Raw genomic sequence first — 21758 nt, 5'->3', positions numbered from 1 at the left:
GGGAAATCAAAATTGAGAGTAGGAGTGTGCTATAGGCCTAATGACTCTGATGAGTATAATAAGATATTGTACAGGGAAATGGAGTGGGCCAGTAAATCAGAGAGTCTTATAATGGGGGATTTTAATTTCCCAGATATTGACTGGAATTTGTGGGTTGGTCACTCACACACTAGCCAGGCTTTTGTGGATTTATTGGATGATTGTTTTCTACATCAGCATGTTCGTGAGGCAACAAGAGGGAGCAGTACTCTTGATCTGATTATCAGTAGTGATTCTTCATTCATTAAGAATCTGCAGATAAATGAACCACTAGGTGGCAGTGATCACAGTGTGTTGAAGTGGGATTTACTCAAGGAGGTAACTACCATCAGAGGTAAAGGGAAGGGTTTTTGTTTTCGTAAAGGCGACTATGATGGTCTGAGACAGTATTTAAATTCTATACAGTGGGACCAACTGATGATGTTACCAACAGCAAACTCAAAATGGGAAGCATTCAAAGAACTTATCTTGGAAGCTACCAGGCTTTACATACCAACTAAGAAATATTGTTCAAGGTTTAGGCCTAAATGGTTGTCAGATGAACTAATGAGACATGTGGCAGAGAAGAAAAATGCATGGAATACATACAAATTAATGGGCGACATAGAAGCCTATGATAGATATAAGTTGGTCTGTAACCAAGTCACAAAGGAGATTAGGCAGGCAAAGGCAGACTACGAAAAATCTTTGGCAAAGGATGCAAAGAAAAACAGAAAAGAGTTCTTTACCTATTTAAACTCAAGAAGGAAAGGGATGAATCAGATTGGTCCACTGGATATTGATGGTTCAACAGTTGAGGATCCTGCTCAGGTGGCTAACAATCTAAACGAGTATTTTGCATCTACATTCACACATGAGAAGTTATTCAGGAAGGAGAATGACGTAGGTAAAGTAGACATTGGCAGTGAGCTAGATGATTTTGTAATAACTGAGAGGAAATTGGAGGAGAAATTGTTGAGGATAAACATAAAAAAGGCATCTGGGGTGGATGGGATCTATCCAGTTATATTAAAGGAGGCAGCAAAGGAAGTAAGCAAACCCCTAGCCATAATTATGAGAGCTTCTTTGGACTCAGGGGAGGTACCCATAGACTGGAGATGTGCAAATGTAACCCCAATTCACAAAGGAGGATCAAAGGCTGACACAAGTAATTATAGACCTGTTAGTTTAACTTCTGTTCCAGGTAAATTAATGGAGGCACTGGTTAAAGAAGCACTGCAGGATCATCTAGACAAGAATTCAGTTATAGCTCAGACGCAGCATGGTTTTGTTAAGGGCAGGTCTTGCCTGACCAATTTGATTGGATACTATGATGTAGTCACAAAAGAACTGGATGCAGGGAATAACTTTGATATTATATATTTGGATCTTAGAAAGGCTTTTGATACTGTTGCACATGGAAGACTGCTGCACAAATTGGAGCAGTGTGGCATTGGAGGCATATTGCTGCTATGGATAAGGGGATGGTTGAGTGGCAGAAGACAGAGAGTGGTAATCAATGGATACTGCTAATCAATGGACACTGCTCAACGTGGACTAATGTTATTAGTGGAGTTCCTCAGGGTTCAGTGTTGGGTCCGTTGTTGTTTTTGGTGTTTATGAATGATATTGATGATGGTATATCAAGTTTAATGTCCAAGTTTGCAGATGATACAAAGGTTGGCAGGGCTGTTAAGGACACTACTGACGCTATGCTGCTGCAACAGGATCTGGAAAGGTTGAGCAGATGGGCTGAGAGGTGGCAAATGAAGTTTAACATTGACAAATGTAAAGTACTACATACAGTGCAGACAGTCTGCAAGAGTAGCTCATGGTGTCTTGTCAATGATATACAGGAATTTTTCTAGCAGGGATAAGGAGGTGATTATCCCTTTGTATAAAGCAATGGTCAGGCCACACCTTGAGTACTGTATATAGGTCTGGAGGCCTCATTTTAAGAAGGATGTAGAGTTGTTGGAATGAGTACAGAGAAGGGCAACAAGATTAGTGAATGGAACAAAGGGTTGCTCTTACGAAGAAAGGCTTAAGTTTTGCAAACTTAAGCCTTTTTGCAAACTTAAACCCAGGTGCCTTTCCCAGGTGTCTGGAGACTAGTCACCTGCAAGGTAATCTGATTGAGGTGTATAAAGCCTTGAATGGTTTGTGCATGCTCAATGCTGATGGGATTCTTCCTCTTGCTCAGAATAATCGCCTGAGAGGGCATAAATTCAAATTGAGGAAAGACAGTTGTAGGATAGATGTGCGGAAGTTGCCTTTAGCCAGCGGGTTAAGATTGCTGGAACAATTTCCATCTGTCATTGTAGAAGTTGGTAGCTTAAATAGATTCAAGGCATGACTTGCAAACATTTGGAGTGAGTGGATGGGTGAAATAAGGGGTTTTTTTGGTTTTTTTTTGGCTGAAGCTATATAAGCTTGCTTTCTTGCATCATGTGCCTTTGCTAATGCTAATGTTAATTCTAATTCACGTTGGTAGCATCATTAGTTGATCCCTCTGTATAGAATTTAAAACTGTCTGAGACCACTGTAGTCACCTTTACGAAAGCAAGAGCCTTTCCCTTTAGACTTGATGGTAGTAACACCTTTAAGTAAATCCTACATCAATACACTGTGATCACTGTCACTCAGTGGTTCCTTTATCTGCAAATTCTTAATGCATGAATAATCACTACTGATAATCAGATCAAGAGAGTTACTCTTGTTGTCTCTTGAACATGTTACTGTAAAAAACATGTCATCCAATAAATGCACAAAAGTCTTTCTAGTGCGCGAGTGATCAACTCATAAGTTCCAGTCAATATCTGGAAAGTTAAAATCTCCCATTATAAGACATTCTGATTTACTCGCCCACTATTTCTCTGCATAACTGCTCATTATACTCATCATATTCATTAGACCTAAAACACACATCTACTCTCATTTCCCCTTTCCCAGTGCTTATGTCAACACCACACTGACTGAACATTGCATTGCCCACCAATGTCAATTGGATGCAGTTAGTTCTTTAAAAAATTTCATGTGTTTCTTAACTAGCAGCATAACTCCTCCTCCCTTCCTGACCTATCTATCTATCCTTTCTGTATACACTGTACACTCCCCAAATTCCAATTCTGGCCTGTTTATATCCGTGTGACACGACATCTCTGATATCCCAACAATGTCTACTTTTGATGTCTTGACCAGCCCTTTAAACTCATCAAATTTATTAACTATACTTCTAGGATTGGTGTACTATACTTCTAGGATATATGCACCTTACTCTTAGTTACCCTAACACAACCCATGTATTTACTTGTTCCATGATGACTCCCAGAAGCAGTTGAAATCCCTAGAACCTTGCTTTCCAGGCTGCTGCTCATTCCAGTAGAAGCAATGCAAGAATCGCTTTCACCTCTGCCTGTGACAACTGTTAATCTTTTAGTCTGTATATCCCCCTCCAAGCTAGCAGTTTTCTGATCCACCTAACACTGCTTGATAGCATCAGCAAATATCCTTGCACCCCTTCTGTTTAAGTGTATCCCATCTCTGTAGACGCACTCTCTCCTGTTAACAAGCACAGAGTAGGCTTAGAAAAATTCTACCCCATGAGCCTTGCACAATCTCTCCAGGGCTGAATTGGTTGACAAGGCTATTATCATATACTTCCTCCTATTGTGTCTGGGCACGATTCCAGACACTTTCAAATTTTACTCTTTATAACTCGAGACGTTTTTTCAACCTTAACCTGTACTTGTTAAGTAAATCCACAGATCTTCTACACTTAATGTCAATAGTGCCAATGTCTACAACGATATCACCTTTTGTGCCCTTAAAAGATATCTGCTCTACAAAGTCATCAACTTTTGTCCTTGGCAGACATACCGTCATCCCATTCCACCTATCCTTTTTGCACAATATATTTCCCATTTCCCCTAACAATAAGTAGCATAAGAGTCACTGACAATATGTAGCTACTGTGGGACTAGCGTATTCTGCTCTGAAAATTGCCACTGTATTGTCTGGTGCACAAGAGGGAACTCTGGCATTGAGTTGGGCAGCTGAGAGCTTGGTGGGCAGCTTTTTGATTCCCCGTTTTAATTCCTTCGAAGGTGTCTACCCAACTCTTCAAACTCTCATAGATGCCCATCAGAATGCTGAGTTGCCACCTAATTTCTTAGTGTGTGCACCTAGCACATACACAGAGATATCGTCTATGGCTAAATCATGTACTGTTCCAGAAAGATCCGCAAGCATATTACAATTTTTTTTAGACTGTGATGTGTTGGAGAATCGCCCCCTTCAGTTCTCTCCCGAAACACAGCACTTCCGCTACTTTGTGCAAGTTGATTTGGTGCTCTAGTCTGGGGCATGATTTCTGTTTAAATACAATGTAATTAAAAATAACAATTAATAAGATTTATAAATTTAACTGATTAAATGACAATACTATATTAACAGATTCCTAATACAATGCTACGTATTATGCTATCTAGTTTTAGTTATACCTTATGCTATCAAGTTTGAGATATACATTACGCTATTCCATATCGATCTAATATACTACAGCAATGGCGGCAAGTATTGAATGGTACAATGCTCTTCCAGTACTAAGTACTAACTTACAAAATCTCTATCTAAATTAAAAATAACTAAGTAGTGTAACTAGGAATATAAAGCTACTTCTAGAAAATAAATTAATATGCCAATAAGTCAATAAAACAGCAAAAATTTAAGAAAAACTGCATGTTAGCTGGAGATTTTATGGCTGGAGCCATAAAATCTTCGCCCGCTCAGAGATAATTCCAGCACATTGAAGTTTATAGAGTAATGTTTCATGTAGGATTTGAAATAATACTTTGCTGAAATCCAAGTAAACAATGGCAAAATTATTTCCTAGATCCAGCTTATGAGTGACTGCCAAAATAGCTAATCAGGTTGGTTCAACATTCTTTTCAGTTCTTCACAATTCCATTTCTATCTAAATGATCCAGTACTGCAATTCTGATTGCTACTTCCAGTATTTCCCCTAACACTGAAGTCAGACTGATGTTCAGTAGTTACCCACACATGCAAACACAAACTAGCACACACAGCTACTCTTCTCTCTCTCTCTCTCCCTCCCTCCCTCCCTCCCTCCCTCCAGGAAAATGCCTCAGAATTCCTCTAGCATTCCAATCCATCACCATGATTATTCCTTCTCTTCAGTGACCACTTTATGAACCTCATATACTCATATATAGTAGTACTTTATGAGGTGACCACTTTATGAACCTCATAAAGTGGCCACCTCATAAAGTGGAAACTAATCAGCTTTCAGAAATGAAACTATTTACAACAAATGTATTTTGAACATTTTATATTTTTAATGTAGTTTTTTTAGATATTTTATTTTTTTTACCAATTTTTGTATTTAACAAAAACTAAGTACAAATGTGAAATGGCAGTGAAGGTTGGTTGTTAACATGGTTGAAATAACACTAAGGACTATCTCAGTATGGCAAGTATTAGCTACAATTCATTATAATAAAAAAAAACTACCTGAGCTATTATTAGTTCCTGAAACAGCCATTAGCTGGCATTAATTAATGCACACTAAAAAATTATAATGTAGAGAGATTATTACAGAAGTAGTACATTCATAGAACCATAGCTTATGATTTTATGATATATCGAAAATAAAATTTCAAAATATTAAATTGATATTTTATAAGAAACACTGTCAGGTAACACAGCTTGTAATGTAACAAAAAAAAAAAAAAAAAAAACACTTAAACACTTACACTTTCACAAAGAACATAAGCATATTCTGCCAATAGCTGCGAACTGATAATTCTCCACTTGTGTTTTTGCTTTTTGAAATGAGGGTCAGGAAAGAGAAAAAACATCTTGCTCAGCTGAAATAAGTCACAGTAATAATCATGAGAATTTAAGAATAATCAACACATAACATTATTTAATGCATTTTGCTTTAAGAAAATTTGCATGCTAACCATAAACTAGATAGGCCAGTCAAATGAAAGTGAGAGTCCACACTTTGAATGTTTAAAGACTTGATAATAACAATGATGAATTACACAATTGTTAGAACTCAATTGTGACAGTTATGTGCACCACACAGGTGATAAACCTATGGAAAATCAAAAGATTCAATATGATGTAATTAATTCCTACTAGACAGAGTAACAACGCAAGATGTGGAGACTACTATGTCCCTGGCAGCAGTAGGGAAAAACAACCGCTTCATCTACTGAGGGTGAATACAAATGTGAGGGACAATGAATTAAGATGATTCGCAATTAGAAAGTTGAGAGTTGTTGTTATTTGGTTTTTAGGAGCATTAGCAACTAAGGCCATATTGTTCCGGAGATATGCGGTGGTCATTCCCTAACTTTTCCGCAACCTCCATATTTGGTGGTCACGGGATCGAACCCCGGTCTAATCAAGAAGTGTGTGCTACGCACTGCTGCTTCTGCCCACCTGGCTATGGAGGCACCTACAATGAGAAAGTTTTAAGTGGATAAAAGCAGATATAAAGTTTCTCCTTACTGTAGTCAGGTGGTCAAGAAAACTCGGAGCATATTATCAAGATCTACAAGACCTTTGCTAGCAAGAAGAAAGATGTTATTTCTCTTACCAAATTTTTGTGAGAACACATTTGGGATGTTGTATTCAGGCTTGAAAACTTCAGTAAAGAAAGTACACAATGCATCATATTTCAGGCATGTTTAATTTTTTTTCTTAAATTGTTTTTTTCTTCTTTTTCTGTGATTAGCAGAAGTAAAAAGTAAACATAGTTATCTCCTTATAAATTAATTGTGAAAATAATTAATTAGAAGTGAAAAGTAAATATAGTTATCTCCATAAATTAATTACTAAGATTATAACTTTATACGATACTTAATAAAACCATATAGTTTTACAAGGCCATTCAACTTAGCCATTCAATTTAATTACAACTGTATAATTTTTACTCTCTATATATACAGTAAGTGCCGGCAGTTATAGTGATCACTGGTTATTAGAATCAGCTGCTTTACAGAATCAAATTTCAAAGAACCGATTCAAAACAATAAAATGCACTACATTTTCATTGTTAATTAGAATCACATCTTTGGTTATAAGAATCAATTTGTGATATTTTTCTGAAGCACATATCTGGAGGTTACATTCAAAAAACAATAAAAACAATTTGCAATTTCCAGTTTATGGACTTTTCTGTTAGTGCAATAAACTCAATCTTATTGCATTTGCAATAAGACCAATAGCTGAAATTCTGTTTTCACTTTATTATGGTGAAATGTGTTTCCCTTCACTGAAATCTGCTCTTCATTTCTATAACTAAACTTCATCTCACTTGCGCGTGTCGTGTTAGTTCCAATTTGTGTGTGCTTTGTTATTAATTGAAGCTTATTTTTTTACTATTTTAAATTTTACTACCAAAAAAAAAGATGTCAGTGAAAAGAGCATGAATTTGAGTGTAAAAGAAAAGTTATGAATTATAGAAACATAAGATAAATTAAACTTAGGCAGTAAGTCTCAAAGGGAAGAGGCAGTAAAATTAGGAGCGCCTCAGTCATCTTTTTCAAAATTATTAAAATCAGATCACACATTAAACACTAATGTAATTAGAGAAACCAGAAAAGGGAAGCATGAAGGTAAATGCAAAATAGTAGGTGAAGCTCTACTGATAGTAGATGAATGCTTGTTTGGTTCAAACAGGCCCGCTCATTTAATGCACCAATGAATCGTAGCATTCTTCTTTAAAAAGCTAATGATTTTGCTGAAAAACTACAGAGTTTAAGGCGATGGACAGATGGCTGACAAGATGGAAGGAGAGGCATAATATTGTTTACAAAAAACTTCACAGAGAAAAACAGGATTCCAATAGTTCTGCAAGTGACAACTGGTTGAAAACCTCTTGGAAAACTGTGTTAAGCACTCATAATCCTGAAGACATTTTTAATACACATGAAACAGGGTTGTACTACTGGGCTATCCCAGACCATTGCATGATTTTTAAAAATTCCTCTACGTCTGCAGAAATAGGATCAAAGACATGATTACAGTTCTTTTAACATGCAACATGATGGGAACAATCAAGATGTAGCCATTAATTATAGGCAAGAGGAAATCGCCTAGATGTTTTAAAGGAGTAAAACAGCTGCCTGTTGAATACGCCAACAATGCCAATGCTTGGATGACAGCTTCTTTATTTGAATATTTTCTTTGTAAATGGGATTTGTAATTGGATAACAAAAACAGAAAAATGGCATTGGCTTTGGCCAACTGCTTAGTTCATCCAAAGCTGACTTTCAAAAACATTGAATTAGTTTTTCTACCTTCGAATACCACATCACTGATTCAACCTTTCGACCAGGGAATAACAAAAACCTTTAAGACCTTTTATAGATCAGATATGAGGTGAAGAATCATCCAGTCTATAGATGAAGGTTTGGAAACATCATCATCTGATATCACAAAGCAGATGACTGTTCTAGATGCACTTCATATGACAATGAGTTCCTGGAATGAAGTTTCCAAAACCTACATTAGCAATTGTTTCAAAAAATGTGGATTAATTATTCATGATGATCAACTAAATCACGATACTGAAAAGCCTGAAGACATAAGCAAACAAGAGTTTAATGATTGGATGGACATAGCTGGTGATCTGGAGTTACTACAGCCTTAACAGATGAAGAATTGCCCAGTCTGTTACTCATAATTTCACCAAGTAGGAGGAGGAAAATGAAGATGAACCCGAACAAATTCCAATTACAAAATGTCAAACTCATGAAGCTATAGCCATCCTAGGGAGAGCGTTAAAAGAAACTGGTGCAAGTGATCGTGAATATAGACTATTATAAAATCTATAAAAAAACTTTGTAGTGATAATTTAAAGCAATCTAAAAAATAAGTGACTTTTAAATTATAATCATATTACAAAGTGCTATGTTTAATTATGTATATTAATTAAGCTATGTATGTAAGTATAAATTCATTTTTATTTTGCTAACCTGTGGATAATATTATTCTGATTTTCATGTATCATTTAATTGGTAATATTATTCGGTAATAAAGTGTAAATTTGTGCCTTATATCTTTATTTTTATAGTCTTTGGAATATATTTGGATATTTTCCATTTATTAGCATCAAAAAAGGCACTTGGGGCAGACAGGCATTTAACAAATTATACTGAAAGTGGCAAAAAATAAAATATCAGCAATCTTTTAGCCACAATAATGAGAGCATTTTTGATTCAGCAGAGGTTTACAGGGACTAGAAATATGCAAATATATCCCAAATTCACAAAGAAGGGATCAAATTTTAACATAACAATTACAGACCTGTTACCTTGACCTCTTTTCCAGGGAAAATTATGGAGTCACTTGTTAAAGAAGTAATGCAGAGCCATCTAGATCAGTGTCTTTTAACACATTGACTGCCAAGGCTTATTTGGGTGAACTAGTCTCCGACACCAATTTGAGTTAGGCAGGTTAAATTATTCAAAATCCAAATTATAATATATATTTATCACCAAAACTTATAAAAAAAGCTTAATGTTGTAAAAAAAGCATCGTGAATTATCTTGTAGTTGGCGTATGTAATAGAAAATTTTTCATGGCAGCCAACTATGAGTTAACTCGATTAAATCAGATGTGTTGTAACTTGCAGAATTCTCTGTATATGAATCAGTGCTGTGCTTAATCCTGCTGCAGTGACACAGACTTTGCCATGTACGTTGTATTTACTACTTCGTTACGTACTAAAAAGAACCTAAAACACGGATAAGAAGAGACCAGTGATCAAAGAAGAGCTTGAGCTCTATGTTAATATGAGTGACTCGGATTTTGAAGTTTTTTGACGAGTCATACGGTCCTGGTTCACAGATCGATCAGATCAAATGCTCTCGTATTATTTAGCGCTAAGAAAAACCATGAGATGTCCAAAAAAACTGCATTACATATTATAGAAATATATATGCATAACACATACATGCTTTTCCGTCAAGTTACCAATTTCTCTGAATTTCGGACGTTTTTGGTGGAACCCGTAACTTGACGGAAAAGTTACATTGAATCTTTGATTGGAGAAAAAATTCTAAACCACGGCCGACTAAGCTGTGCTGAGTATGTACGAGAAATAAAAAATGCCACGGAACATGCTATTATTGTCCAGTGCGCTAAGAGAAGCTAGCTCTTTGTGTGAAGAAAATTTCTTTTTGTGACTAAATTCTGTATGCTGATGCTGTGGTTCATTTTTTCATTCTTATCTCAGAAGCCAACTATCCATCAGTTGCATATATTTGCTATGAATATACTCGTAGCTGCGTCTGAAAGGCAAGTCAAAGCAGTTCGAGTTAACTCGTAGTCGGCATCCTGGGCCAGATCGCCAAGTACAAATTAACTCGTAGTCGGCATTCAACGTGTTAACAACCAGTCTGTGAACTGGCACCAGCCCATGGCCTATCACTTGCCAGTCTGATTAGCAAAACCCTGTAGAAAGTTTAAGAGAAGCTGTATACCTCTGAAGTCCTGTACTTTAAAGGAGGATGAAAAAAGGCCCTATGATCTTTCGCCCTTTTCCCTTTCTTGTTACATTTGACTGTAGAATTCACAAGCCCCCAACCTTTCCCCTCCTTTGATGAATTTTTGCTTACATGTGGTATTCAAGTGGTTTTGCTGAATACATTGTTTTACAAACATTTTATTTGTACTTATCTATTTTACAAAAGCCAGACTTTTAAACAACTTAACTAATTAATTTAAGCTAATTAAAAAGGGTTTTTTCCAGTGACATTTACTCTCAAGGTTATTACCCATAACTTTTCATCACTGAAAAAGTATTTTGTGCACTCCTCTGCCAGTCTTGGCTTGCTAGTTACTGAAGGAAAAACTCTACGTTTTTGCACTGTGCTCTTTCTTATGCACAGATTAGTAGTGTTTTTTGGTGATCTATTCAAACAACTAATATCAGATAACTAACTATTCAAACAGCTAATATCAGATAACTAACAACTAAAACAACTAATAATATCTATAAATTAAGTAAAATAAATATTGGCTGAATTGTGTGGTAATTTCAAAAATTCATACAACCTATGTATAAGAAGTCAGAAGTTGTAAAGTCATTTTTCATTTTTTTAAATAGCTAAATTGCTCAAATATGATATTTTCATCATTAGTGTAATTCCATTTAATTAAATTAAAGCTGCCTACAAAATAAGACATTACCAATATTTAATTTACTGTAAATAATTACTATATAATATGAACACTTCCTCCGTAGCTCCGTAGCCAAGTGGTCAGGAGCGGGAGTGCAGTGGCACACGCTCTTTGAGTAGACCGGGGTTCAAGCCCCTGACTGCTGAATACGGTCGATCTGCCAATTCGCATTGGACCAGCGTGGTAGATTATGGTTCATTTCCCTCAGCATGAATTGTTGAGGAGGCTTCCATCCTGCAGTGGATTGATAATGGCTGCAATTTACTTTTTTACTTTACTTTTATGAACACTTCATTTTGTTTTTACTTATAATAAATTTTAATGAGAAGCTTGTTTTCTGCAGACTTGTAACTTCTCATTAAAACTCAGAACGGTAAAATAATTGATAATCAAATACTGATAACCAATGTTGTTTAAAATGAGTGACAAATGGAAGAAAGGAACATTGCTTATTTATTTATTTATTTTTTTTTTGTAAAGACAAGCCAAATACTACAAATCCATCAATCAGTAAGAACAAACTAGTTTTGTTAAGAGATATAATAATGGATATTTAAAATTTGATTTCACTGTATGTCCAGAGGCAGAAATGCTTTTAACAAAAACCACATTGTCTAATTTATGGAAATATTCTATTAAATGAATGCTTGAAACCTGCAAAGCTTTCTCATTGCTAAATGCAAGACACCATATTCAATTGGTGAAGAATTGATAAAACCTTGTTTGAAGTTTGTAATGAAGTTTTAGGATCAACAGTTGGGGCCAAAAAGAGAACACCTTCTTCCAATGATACTGTTGAGCAAAGGATTTAGCAACAAGAAAGCTAAAAGACATACTCATGCAATCAGTAAAAATTGTACATTTTATGTAAAGAATTCACAACTTTTTTCTATCTCATTAGAAGAAATGGGCACTGATCATGCGCACTTACTATTTGCATAAGTTCGATAGCTATTGAGAGGAAAAGTTTTGAAAGCATTGTTTGAACTAAAGTAAGAATATGGAAATATTCTTACTCTCAGAGCTTGAAGGATAGGGTGGATGCACTCGAAGGATCTAAATTCAGGGATCCATCAAGCTCTCAGCTGCCCACATCAATGCTAGAGCTTGCACTTGGTCATCACACAACACAGCGGCAACTCCCAAGGCAGAATGCGCTGGTCCCACAGGAACTAGTAGCTGTTGGTGACTCTATTGTCAGGGAAACGGGGGAACATGCTTGGTAAAAAGGATAGGTGGAACAGGACCAGGGTATGTCTCCCAGAGGAAAAGGTTGATGACATTATACAGTAGATATCTTTTAAGGGCACAAAAGGTGATATAGTTGTACACGTTGGCACTAATGATATTAAGAGTAGGAGAACGGCAGAATTACTTAACAAGTACAGGTCACTGTTGAAAAAAAGCCGTGAATTAGGGTTGAATTTGAAGGTGTCTGCAATTCTGCCCAGACACGAGAGGAGGGAGTATATGATGAGAGTCTTGTCGATCAATTCGGCCCTGGAAATATTGTGCAAGGCTCAAGGGGTAGAATTTTTTCCAACCTGGTCTGTACTTGTTAACAGGAGAAACTGCTTCTACAGGGATGGGATACACTTAAATAGAAAGGGTGCAAGAATGTTTGCTGATGCTATCGAGGCAGTGTTAGGTGGGTCGGAAAACTGCTAGATTGGGGGAATGCAAGAACTAATATATTAACAGTAGCCACTGGCAGAGGTAAAAGTGATTCTTGCAATGCTTCTATTGCAATGAGTGGCAGCCTGGAAAACAAGACGCAGGATATTTCAAAGACTGCTGGGAGTCATTGGGGTACCAATAAACACGTGGGTTGTGTTAGGGTAGCTAAGAAAAAGAACAGGTGCATGTATACTTGCATGTACACCAATGCTAGGAGTTTGGTACATAAATTTGATGAATTTGAGGTATTGCTCAAAACATCAAAGGCAGATATTGTTGGGATATCAGAGATGTGATGTCACACAGATATAAGGAATGCATAACTGGAATTTGGGGAGTACAACGTCTACAGAAAGGATAGGCAGGGAGGAGGGGTTATGCTATTAGTTAAGAAACACATAAAATCCAAGGAAGTAAAGCCAGTCGACATCGCTGTACAGTGCAGTGTCGAGCCACTTTGGTGTGACATAAGCATTGGGAGATCAAAATTGAGAGTAGGAGTGTGCTATAGGCCTAATGACTCTGATGAGTATAATAAGAAACTGTACAGGGAAATAGAGTGGGCCAGTAAATCAGAGAGTCTTATAATGGGGGATTTTAATTTCCCAGATATTGACTGAAATTTGTGGGTTGGTGACTCACACACTAGCAAGGCTTTTGTGGATTTATTGGATGATTGTTTTCTACATCAGCACGTTCGGGAGGCAACTAGAAGGAGTAATACTCTTGATCTGATTATCAGTAGTGATTCTTCATGCATTAAGAATCTGCAGATAGAGGAACCACTAGGTGGCAGTGATCACAGTGTGCTGAAGTGGGATTTACTCAAATAGGTAACTACCACAGGGGTAAAGGGAAGGGTTATTGCTTTCGTAAAGGCGACTACGATGGTCTGAGACAGTACTTAAATTCTATACAGTGGGACCAACTGATGATGTTACCAACAGCAAATTCAAAATGGGAAGCATCCAAAGAATCCTTCCCATTCAACACAGTGATCACTTGCACTAGGTGGCAGTGATCACAGTGTGCTGAATGGCATTTACTCAAAGAGGCAATTTGATTTACTCAAAAAGGGATTTAAAAGGGGGATTTACTCAAAGAGGTAGTTGGTTGGTGGAACAGACTTCCATCCCTTGTTGTGGAAGTTAATAGCCTAAATATATTTAATTCTCAGCTGGACAGGTATTTCGAACGAACAGAGGGGTGAAATGGAAGTGGTTTTTTTTTGGCTGATGCTGCATAAGCTTGCTTTCTTGCATCGTATGCCTCTACTAATGCTAATGAAGTTGAATTATGCAGTTGAACTTGGTTATAACAAGATCATGAGCAAAACAATACTGGACAATCCTAATCATACAGCCAACACGCTTGATCTTTTTCTCACAAACAACCATTCCAAGTACACAGTCGAAGTGAGAGGTCCTTTAGGCACTTCATATCACAACTTGGTGATTGTCTCTTCTCCAACGGAACCTTTATCCCATGGCTATTCCCAACCTCGTGTTGTTTAGCATTACAAGCACTTCCTAATTCATTTCACAAATATACGTGGTCTCAATTCTAATCTCAACGATGTCCATTTTCACTTGCAGTCTGCCAAACCCCATGTACTTTTTCTGACAGAATCTCAGTTATCGGTTGATTCAACTACTGCTCATCTCAGATGCCCAAATTATTCGCTGTATGATTCCTTTCGCCTCAAAGGTGGTACTTGTGCATATGTCCGTTCTGATATTCCCTGTCAGAGACTTGCCAATTTGGAATCTCCTCTCTTTGATCTTCTCTGGCTTAAAATCTCTCTACCTCATTGTGTCAAATTCATCTGTTGTCTCTACCGTTCTCCCAACTCCACTAATCACTTGGAGCTCTTTAACTTCCTCTCGTTGCAACTTGACTATCTCCAGTCCAACTTTCCTAACAGTGAGGTAATTTTCCTTGGTGATTTTAATGTTCACAACTCCAGCTGGCTTCCGTTTTCTAGTCATACCGACCCAGCAGGTCGAGATGCTGAGGCTTTTGCAATTACTAATGACCTAGCACAGATTGTTCATTTACCTACAAGAATACCGGACAATCCGAATCATACAGCCAATACGCTTGATCTTTTTCTCACAAACAACCCTTCTAAGTACACGGTCAAAGTGAGAGGTCCTTTAGGCACTTCAGATCACAACTTGGTGATTGTCTCTTCTCCAATGGAACCTTTATCTCATGGCTATTCCCAACCTCGTGTTGTTTGGCATTACAAGAATGCAAAATGGGATGACCTGCGAGACTTCTTTTCCTTGGTCGGATTACTGTTTCAAAGCTCCTGATGTCAATGTTTGCTCAGATCGTGTCAGTGAAATTATTCTTGCAGGAATGGAATCCTTTATCCCATACTCCACTTTAAAATCTCATCCTTTATCTAAACCTTGGTTTTCCAATAAATGTGCTAAGGCTGTTCAAGAGAAGAATGTTGCATATCGTAATTGGCTTGTTTCTAATTCTTCAGTTTCATTTTCTGCCTACACCAAAGCTCGCAACAATTGTAAAGCAGTTATTAATCAGTCCAAACTAGAGTTTGAACAGGCTAAGAGTAGAAAACTTGCTTCTTGCCCTAATGGTAGCCGAGCATTCTGGTCTCTTGCCAAAGCTATTGGCCACAACCTTTGCCCATCTCTGCTTCCACCTCTGTCCAAACCAGATGGTTCTGTTTTCACTTCAGCCAAGGATAAAGCTGACCTGCTAGCATCCATTTTTCTTCCAGCTCATGTATTAATGAACTTGGTAAAACACCTCCCACCATTCCCAACTCGGTCCATTCAATGCCTCCTGTGGTCTTCTGTCAAAAGGATATCAGAAGGATTTTGATGAATCTTGATGCTAAGAAAGCTCCAGGTCCTGATGGTATTTCTCCACTTGTTCTCAAAATCTGTGCTCCTGAACTTACTCCTATTCTTTGCCGCCTTTTTTCACTTTCTTATTCCAAAGGTGTTTTTCCTTCTGCTTGGAAATTTGCTAATATCCAGCCAGTTCCTAAAAAGGGTGACAAATCCCTCCCATCCAATTATCGTCCCATTGCAATTACTTCTACTCTTTCTAAAGTAATGGAGAAATCAATTAACCGCCAACTCTTAAACTACCTAGAAACCTTCCGTCTGATTAACGATCGCCAGTATGGATTCCGTCAGTGTCGATCCACTGGTGATATTCTGGCTTATGTTACCCATTTATGGACTACTTCAATGGAAAGGTTCGGTGAAACACAAGTAGTTGCTCTTGACATCTCAAAGGCTTTCGATCGTGTTTGGCATAAAGGTCTTCTAAACAAGCTTCGGTCTTATGGTTTGTCAACTGTTTTTAGTAATTGGTTATCCAGTTTTCTCTCTGATCGCTCACTGAGGGTGATGGTAGATGGCTCTCTGTCTTCTAACTTCTCCACTAATGCCGGTGTCCCCCAAGGTTCAGTTCTTTCCCCCACTCTTTTCCTCTTGTATATCAATGACCTTCTTCCATTGACTGGAAATCTTATCCATAGTTTTGCCGATGATAGCACATTGCATTCAACCTTCCATTTTGAGAAACCTTGCCCTGCTCAATCAGCTTCAATTCTCGAAAATCTGCTACTACTTCCTTAAATGCCGATCTTCAGGTAATTTTCCAGTGGTGCAAAGACAACTTAGTTGATTTCAACCCTTCTAAAACTCAGTCTTGTCTTATATCTCGCAAAAAGGATTCTTCTGCTCCTATGCTTATCTTTAGTGACACTCCAATTTCTAGGCAAAAGGATATATCTCTTTTGGGGATTTCCCTGACTTCTAATCTCTCTCTCTCTTGGCACAAGCACATTACAAATATTGCTTCCTCTGCATCTAAAAAACTTGGTTTTCTCTTTAGCTCTCGGCGTTACTTTTCTTCCAAACAGCTGCTCACTCTGTATAAATCGCAAATCCGCCCTGCCATGGAATATTGTTCCCACATCTGGGGTGGTGCCCCCAAAACCTCTCTCAGGCTTCTTGATTCCATTCAGAAGAGGGCAGTTAGGTTAATTAATGATTCATCTCTAACAGAGTCTCTCCACTCGCTTTCTCATAGACGTACTGTTTCTGCTGAATGCCTCTTCTAACAGATACTTCCATGGGCACTGTTCTTCTGAATTGGCTTCTATAATTCCCGCTCTCTCTTTCAAAACAGTCCAACACGTGCCGCCACCAGCCAACATCCATTTACTGTCCAACTTTTCATCTTCCTCATTTATTCATTCAACTGCCGTTTTCTGGAACAACCTTCCTTCATACGTATTTCCTGAAAATTACAATCTACAGAAGTTCAAGTCCAATGTCAACAAATATCTTCTTTCGTCTTCTCAACCTCCAACCCAAGCACGGTACTAAGTACTATAGGTTCTAATACCTCTCGTGTTTGGGGTTCTCATAAAAAAAAAAAAAAAATTCCCCAGTGCGGCAAAGACAACTTAGTTGATTTCAACCCTTCTGAAACTCAGTCTTGTCTTATATCTCGCAAAAAGGATTCTTCTGCTGCTATGCTTATCTTTAGTGACACTCCGATTTCTAGGCAAAATGATATATCTCTTTTGGGGATTACCCTGACTTCTAATCTCACTTGGAACAAGCACATTACAAATATTGTTTCTTCTGCATATAAAAAACTTGGTTTTCTCCTTCGCTCTCACCATTACTTTTCTTCCAAACAGCTTCTTACTCTGTATAAATCGCAAATCCGCCCTACCATGGAATATTGTTCCCAATATTCCATGGTAGGGAATATTGGGATACACCCCAGATGTGGGAAGGTGCCCCCAAAACCTCTCTCAGGCTTCTTGATTCCATTCAGAAGAGGGCAATTAGGTTAATTAATGACTCATCTCTAACAGAGTCTCTGCACTCGCTGTCTCATAGACGTACTGTTTCTGCTGCATGCCTCTTCTACAGATACTTCCATGGGCACTGTTCTTCTGAATTAGCTTCTATAATTCCTGCTCTCTCTCTCTCTTTCAAAACAGTCCGAACATGTGCTGCCACCAGCCAACATCCATTTACTGTCCAACTTCAAACTCGCAGAACCAACTTTTCATCTTCCTCGTTTATTCATTCAACAGCCCTTTTCTGGAACAACCTTCCTTCATACGTATTTCCTGAAAATTACAGTCTACAGAAGTTCAAGTCCAATGTCAACAAATATCTTTTTTCATCTTCTCAACCTCCAACCCAAGCAGGGTACTAAGTACTAAAAGTTCTAACACCTCTCATGTTTGGGGTTTACATAAAAAAAAATTTCTAATATTTCTTGTTATAATGAGCATTCTACACTGATATACCGTACAAATTTTGGCAACTATGCAAACAGACTTAATTGCTCGGGGTCGAAAATTGTCAAATACAAGACAATCGGGGTCGATTGTCTTGTATTCACTGAACCATAAATTTATTTCGGGACCTATAAGAATTTGTATGCATTTCAGGACTTCTAAGAATTTTGTATGCAGATCACTTTACTGTCATTTTAGATAAAATCAGTTAGAAACAAACCCTTCCTTCGGAAACATTTCTACTAACAAAAGAAGGTGTCTGTCGATTGCAAAAAATTCGAAATTATTCGTGAGTTAGAACTTGGTGCAAAAAAATGTTGAAGTGTGTAAAACGTTTTTGTCCTCTTCAGCAGTAATGACATTGTGTATGTTTACATATCGGCACGGGAAAAGGACATAACCAGAAAAAAATAATGATAAAAAATTTAGAAAGCGTGAAGTTACAAACACCGATGAAGCGTTGCATCAATGGTTTACTACAAAGAGAAATGCTGGATTTTCAATAGGTCCGATCTTGAAGGATCAAGCGGAAAAAATTTGCTAAACAATTTGGATGCGACAATTTTGTATGGATCCAGCCAACTGTTGTTGCAGTTGGCTGGATCAATTAAAAAACAGAATACAAGCATATTAATAGAAATAATATGTACATATATACTAATATTTTTTTTCTCTAATATTTCTTGTTTTTTGAATCTGTATTTTTACCAAGTTATTGAGAATTAAAAAAAAAAATAGGAGGTAGATTTAACTCATCACTGATATAGTGATATAGTGAGACGGTTGTAACAACAAAATTATGCCGGTCCCTTGATGCTCTTTATAACCAAATTCGACTGCATTTACATGGAAAAAGAAATGCATTTCCTAGCTGTTTCAGTTGCAAAGAATGGATAAACAAATTAGCATATTTATCTAATATAGTTTCCCATGTACATGAGTGAAGCTCAGCCTTCAAGGGCACATGACAGCTGCTTTTAATTTGAACAAGAGACTGAGTTAAAAAAGTTAATACTTTGGCATGCAAGCAAGTACATGAAAAAATTATGTTTTCTTTATTTTCTGATTTTATGGATTCAGCAAAATTGAATATCATAAGCATTAGGAGAATTATTTGTGAACATTAGCATTTTAGCATTAGTAGATACATTTGATGCAAGAATGCAAGCTTATGCAACATCAGCCAAAAAAAAAAAAAAGACTTCCACTTCACCGCTCTGTTCGTTCAAAATACCTGTCCAGCTGAGCCTTAAATTTATTTAGGCTATCAACTTCCACAACAAGGGATGGAAGTCTGTTCCACCAACCAACTACCTGCTGGCTAAAGGCAAATTTCTGCACATCTCTCCAACATCTGTCTTTCCTCAATTTGAATTTATGCCCTCTCAGGTGATTATTCTGAGCAAGAAGCAGATTACTATCGGCATTGAGTATGCTCAAACCATTCAAGGCTTTATACACCTCTATCATATCACCTCGCCGGTGCTTCAATTCCAGACACTGTAATTTGCAAAACTTAAGCCTTTCTTCGTAAGAGCAACCCTTTGTTCCATTCACTAATCTTGTTGCCCTGCTCTTTACTCATTCCAGCAGCTCTACATCCTTCTTGAAATGAGGCCTCCAGACCTGTATACAGTACTCAAGGTGTGGCCTGACCATTGCCTTATACAAGGGAATAATCACCTCCTTATCCCTGCTAGAAAAATTCCTGTTTATCATTGATAAGGCAACACAAGCCACTCTTGCAGCCCTTCTGCACTGCTCAGAGAACTTCATATCTGCCTGCACAATTATCCCCAGGTCCTTTTCATTCTCTACCACTGTCAGTGTAGTACCAGAGTTGATACGTTGCTCTGGGGTTGCTGTTTCCCATATGTAGTACTTTTCATTTGTCAATGTTAAACTTCATTTGCCACCTCTCAGCCCATCTGCTCAACCTTTGCAGATCCTGTTGCAGCAGCATAGCATCAGTAATGTCCTTAACAACCCTGCCACCCTTTGTATCGTCTGCAAACTTGGCCATTAAGCTTGATATACCATCATCAATATTATTTAAAAATACAGAAAACAATAATGGACCCAACACTGAACCCTGAGGGACTCCACTAATAATATTAGTCCACAATGAGCAGTGTCCATTGATTACCACTCTCTGTCTTTTCCCCCCTCAACCACCCCTTTATCCATAGCAGCAATTTTCCTCCAATGCCACACTGCTCCAATTTGTGCAGCAGTCTTCCATGTGCAACAGTATCAAAAGCCTTTCTAGGATCCAAGTATATAATATCAAAGTTATTCCCTGCATCCAGTTCTTTCGTGACTGCATCTTAGTATCCAATCAAATTTGTCAGGCAAGACTTCCCCTTAACAAAACCATGATGTGTCTGAGCTATAACTGAAGTCTTGTCTAGATGATCCTGCAGTGCTTCTTTAACCAGTGCCTCCATTAATTTTCCTGGAACAGAAGTTAAACTAACAGGTTTATCATTACTTGGGTCGCCCTTTGATCCTCCTTTGTGAATTGAGGTCACATTTGCACATCTCCAGTCCATGGGTACCTCCACTGAGTCCCAAGAAGCTCTCATAATTAGGCTAAGGGTTTGCTTACTTCCTTTGCTGCCACCTTTAATATAACAGGATAGATCCCATCCACCCCCGGTGCCTATCTTGTGTTTATCTTCAACAATTTCTCCTCCACTTTACTCTCAGTTATTACAAGATTACCTAGCTTACTGCCAGAGTTGAATCTCTGGCATTCCTCTCACTGAATAATTCCTCATGTGTGAATGCCGATGCTAAATATTCATTTAGTTTGATAGCTACCTGAGCAGGATCATCAACAGTTAAACCATCGATATCAAGTGGACCAATCTGATTCATCCCCTTCCTTCTACAGTTGATATAAGTAAAGAACTCTTTGCTGTTTTTCTTTGCATCCCTTGCCATAGATTTCTCGTAATCTGCCTTCGCCTGCCTGACCTCCTTTGTAACTTGGTTACAGATCAACTTATATCTATCATCGGCTTCTGTGTTACTTGTTAATTTATATGTATCCCATGCATTTTTCTTCGCTGCCATATGTCCCATTAGTTCATCTGACATCCATTTAGGCCTAAACCTTGAACAATATTTCTTAGTTGGTATGTAAAGCCTAGTAGCTTCCAAGATAAGTTCTTTGAATGCTTCCCATTTTGAATTTGCTGTTGGTAACATCATCAGTTGGTCCCACTGTATAGAATTTAAATACTGTCTCAGACCATCGTAGTCGCCTTTACGAAAGCAATAACCCTTCCCTTTACCCCTGATGGTAGTTAATTATTTGAGCAAATCCCACTTCAGCACACTGTGATCACTGCCACCTAGTGGTTCCTCTATCTGCAGATTCTTAATGCATGAAGAATCACTACTGATAATCAAATCAAGAGTATTACTCCCTCTAGTTGCCTCCCGAACATGCTGATGTAGAAAACAATCATCCAATAAATCCACAAAAGCCTTGCTAAGTGTGTGAGTGACCAACCCACAA

The 21758-nt window shown here is 37.7% G+C and overlaps 1 protein-coding gene across 2 annotated transcripts in view; it reads right to left on the bottom strand.

The window, feature by feature from the left end:
* Window positions 1–21758, bottom strand: part of LOC150087101 (tRNA (guanine-N(7)-)-methyltransferase) — a 249410-nt gene that overhangs the window by 127971 nt on the left and 99681 nt on the right. For both annotated transcript variants that reach the window (XM_090372957.1, XM_090372958.1), the window contains exon 4: window positions 5796–5909. In XM_090372957.1, the coding sequence (XP_090229083.1) occupies window positions 5796–5909 (114 nt within the window). The remainder of the gene's footprint in view (window positions 1–5795; window positions 5910–21758) is intronic.

Source organism: Mastigoproctus giganteus, chromosome 4 (assembly GCF_048544385.1).
Source record: "Mastigoproctus giganteus isolate SK-2022 chromosome 4, ASM4854438v1, whole genome shotgun sequence".
Taxonomy (NCBI): domain Eukaryota; kingdom Metazoa; phylum Arthropoda; class Arachnida; order Uropygi; family Thelyphonidae; genus Mastigoproctus; species Mastigoproctus giganteus.
This window is presented reverse-complemented; position numbering and strand designations above follow the sequence as displayed.